Consider the following 3,957-nt stretch of genomic DNA (forward strand, 5'->3'; position numbering starts at 1 on the left):
CTTCAAGTGCAATTATTAACTGAATTCAATGAGATATATAGCTATATAGTAATCAAGATGATAAATGAGAACATAATAGCCTCCTTTTAGCCAGCAGGTTTTGACTTAGAAGGGTTAGGATTTCTCAGGGCATGATTAACGGTTTTAAACTACCAGATTGAAGCCCAAAGCAAATACCTGAAATTACGATTAGGTTGACCCCACATTTTCATATGAATCACGCCATCACTCCCGGCTTTTTTTTGCCTTTATAACCCCACTCGATCCTAGCCAAGCCTATCACCTCACTCCCTCGTCTTTCCCCCCTCATCAGAGATCGAGCAAGGGAAAAAAAATGTCAAGACTTGCAATCCTTCTGATTTTCTTTTTCTCTGCTCCAGCACCACATTTTGTTTTCTCTTCATCAATTCAGGACCCTGAGCTAGTGGTACAGGAGGTGCATAGGTAATAATGTACTATATATATAGCCTAAAATTGTGTTTTATTCATACATATATATGTTGTGTATAATAGCAGCTAGCTGGTGTGCTGAGAATTTACACATTTTGTTTCTACAGGAGCATCAACGCTTCAAGGAGAAACCTTGGCTATTTATCATGTGGAACTGGCAACCCTATAGATGATTGCTGGAGGTGTGACCCCAATTGGGAGAGGAATCGCCAGCGGCTAGCTGATTGTGCTATTGGGTTTGGCAAGAACGCTATTGGGGGTAGAAATGGTCGAATTTATGTTGTGACCGACTCTGGTAACGATGATGCGGTGAACCCTAAGCCAGGAACTCTTAGGCATGCTGTAATTCAGGACGAGCCCTTGTGGATCATCTTCAAGAGAGACATGGTAATTCAGCTGAAGCAAGAGCTGGTCATGAACTCTTTCAAGACTATTGATGGGAGGGGTGCTAGCGTTCACATTGCCGGGGGACCATGCATCACTATTCATTATGCTACTAACATTATCATACATGGCATACACATACATGACTGTAAGCAAGGAGGGAACGGTGATATACGAGACTCTCCTCGCCACTTTGGTTGGTGGACTCAGTCGGACGGTGACGGGGTTTCCATCTTTGCTAGCAAGCATATATGGGTTGACCATTGCTCCTTGTCTAACTGTCACGATGGACTTATTGATGCCATTCATGGATCGACAGCCATCACTATCTCCAACAACTTCATGACCCATCATGACAAGGTCATGCTGTTGGGCCATAGCGACTCGTATACACAAGACAAAGACATGCAAGTGACTATTGCCTTTAATCATTTTGGCGAGGGGCTGGTGCAAAGAATGCCAAGGTAAAATGAGAAATCCTAATCAATTGTTTACCCTTTATGTTTTTTTTTTTTCCAATGATTTTTGCTAGAATGTTTGTCGTTTTGAAAGCGTTTTACATTTTATCAAATTTTTGCATTTGCAGGTGCAGGCATGGGTACTTTCATGTTGTGAACAATGACTACACTCACTGGGAAATGTATGCCATTGGTGGGAGCGCGGCTCCGACAATCAACAGTCAAGGAAATAGATTTCTTGCACCAAATAGAAGATTTAACAAGGAGGTGAGTGCTCATAAATACATGAATGAAACCCTCTTCCCTTTGTTATGGGTGAGGGATATTCTTATTTCTAGGAACAACATTTCTTTTTCGTGTCCTATGATAATATGGAATCAAACACAGCTACTGCTTAGGTTAATCCTTAAAGGGTCGAAATGCGACCCTGTCGTAATACACAAAATAATTTGGTTTACTAGTTTCAAAATCTTGATATTCACGCAGGTGACTAAACATGAGGATGCACCGGAGAGTGAGTGGAGGCACTGGAACTGGAGGTCAGAAGGAGATTTATTGTTGAATGGTGCCTACTTCCGGCAATCAGGCGCCGGTGCATCTTCAAGCTATGCAAGGGCTTACAGCCTGAGTGCAAGACCATCTTCTCTTGTGGGTTCAATGACCCTGACTTCCGGTGTACTTAACTGCAGGAAGGGCTCTCGATGCTGATTGTGGCCTTGCTCGTAAAACTATAGTATTATTAGCCATAGAAGGCTACCAAACGAGTATGGAAAAACAGTCAAAATTAATTAGGCCTTAATTACGGGCAAGTAGTTTGTCATGCATCTTCAGTGATTGTTTTTCTTTCTTTCTTTTCCTCTTTTTTTGACTATCTAAATGCATGTATTGACGACCTCTCTGTCTTCTGCTTTTGAAAGTGTTGGAACTGTTGCAATGGCAACCCTTTGTTGTTTTGTTAGAAAAAGTAAGAAAAGAGCAGGAGTGTGTTGATTTAAGTTTGAGGTCTGTTTGGCTTCAGCTTTTGTACTTTACGTCGATGGAGCATCAATCTTTGCTTTCCAATCTATTGATTGATTTTGCTTATTAATTTTCACTTACAACTCCGAACTTCCTTGTTGACGAAAATTACCACGACTTTTTTAGACTATTTATGATGAACATCTGCAGTCTGCACCATGCTAGCTATAAAAACTTGGGTTAAAATTTATATCTCAGTCTCAGCTCAAGTGACAAATAAATTTATTTTTGACAAAACTCATAATTTACCCATGCGTCTACGTTAATTATTCAATTTTATTATTGTTTTTTAATTTAGTTATTTATTTTTTATATATTCGATATAAATATATTCCATTAACTAAATAGTTTACTTATATTAATGAGAGATTTTATGGTGCACATAGATGGGTGTTTTTATTAAAGTAATATCATATCACCAACTAAATTATTTTTGATAAAAAGTCGGGGAAATAAATAAAAGATACCTCATAAATAAAATATCCAAAAATAAATTACTGCATGTGCATGGATATTGCTCATGAGAAGGGTTAGCGCTATCAAAAAATATCCCAATAGCTTAAAAATACTAAATTTACCATCATCATTCGGGACTGCTTCCTGTGGATGAGAGCTCGAGCACCGCAATTTAACCTAAAAAGAAGTTACTGCAATTTATTTTGTCATCCACCGTGATTTATGACAATGTGAAACGGGGAAAAAAACGCAGGAAAGACCAGAAAAATGTATGCAGGCAACCACTAACGCACATTTTGCACCCCGTCAATCGTGGAGAGACACATGCAAGTGGGCCTAAGCTTGGAGGTTCAACTTAGCATAAGTCTAGTCTCCATAATCAGGACGAATATCATAGGGGATTGTCGAGGGATGCGTAACAATCCCAGCATGCAAGCACATTCACAATCATTAAGTTTTCGGTTTGAAGTCATACCTCTGTTTTTTCTTTTTTCTTTTTTATTGTACTTTTATCAGCTAACGGTACTATTTAAAATTGTTTTTTAAAGTATTTTTTTGTTTTAAAATAATATTTTTTAATGAGCTGATGTTGCATGCTGAATGACATGGTTCCTACTAGGATTTCTATCGAGTATTTGGGTGAACTTTTGGAGCTCACTGTGAAGGCCAACCATGAAACGGTGCGTTGAGTGTAATGGTCACTTGATGAAACGGTGCGTTTTTCCATATCAGAATCATGAGAAGATTCTCTCCACGGCTCAACATAAATATTCCATATCAGAATCATGAAACCTTGGGAATATGTTCAACTTGGCATAGGTAATGTACTTCTTCAGCAAATCTTGAGAAAGAACCTCTGGATCAACTGACCTAGCAGAGGCTTGATCTTCTTGAAACTCGCTATAGGACCTATAATCTGTATTAACACCTTTGGCCTGTGATTTGAAATGGCTATGAAGAAAACATGAAGCAGAAATAAAGAAGAACAAAATATTGAATTCTGATGTATTATTCTATTAGCGGAAGAATATATATACAGCATTCTACAATTAAGGAGAAGAATCAGCAACATTGGTTGCCTTCCTTTACACTATCCTAATATACAACACAACATTAAAAATGGATCTGCAAATACACATTATCTTGATAAACACTATCTTGACAATCAACTATATTTTTAAGATCCCTCTTC

At 38.3% G+C, this 3,957-nt stretch overlaps 1 protein-coding gene across 1 annotated transcript; it reads left to right on the top strand.

Moving 5' to 3' along the window:
* Positions 1-273: 273 nt before the first annotated feature.
* LOC118058140 (pectate lyase) lies at positions 274-2,379 on the top strand. The gene is made up of 4 exons (XM_035070850.2): positions 274-444; positions 558-1,298; positions 1,421-1,559; positions 1,779-2,379. Exons 1-4 carry the CDS (start codon positions 335-337, stop codon positions 1,998-2,000), a joined length of 1,212 nt encoding a protein of 403 aa, XP_034926741.1. The 5' UTR covers positions 274-334; the 3' UTR covers positions 2,001-2,379.
* Positions 2,380-3,957: the final 1,578 nt, after the last annotated feature.

This window comes from Populus alba, chromosome 1, assembly GCF_005239225.2.
Source record: "Populus alba chromosome 1, ASM523922v2, whole genome shotgun sequence".
In the NCBI taxonomy this organism is placed as follows: Eukaryota; Viridiplantae; Streptophyta; class Magnoliopsida; order Malpighiales; family Salicaceae; genus Populus; species Populus alba.

Excerpts from the sequence above, each read along its gene's own strand:
- LOC118058140 (XM_035070850.2), top strand. The coding sequence starts at position 335 with ATGTCAAGACTTGCAATCCTTCTGATTTTCTTTTTCTCTGCTCCAGCA. Across the intron at positions 445-557 it reads GTGGTACAGGAGGTGCATAG|GAGCATCAACGCTTCAAGGA; the intron begins GTAATAATGTAC and ends TTGTTTCTACAG. Across the intron at positions 1,299-1,420 it reads CTGGTGCAAAGAATGCCAAG|GTGCAGGCATGGGTACTTTC; the intron begins GTAAAATGAGAA and ends TTGCATTTGCAG.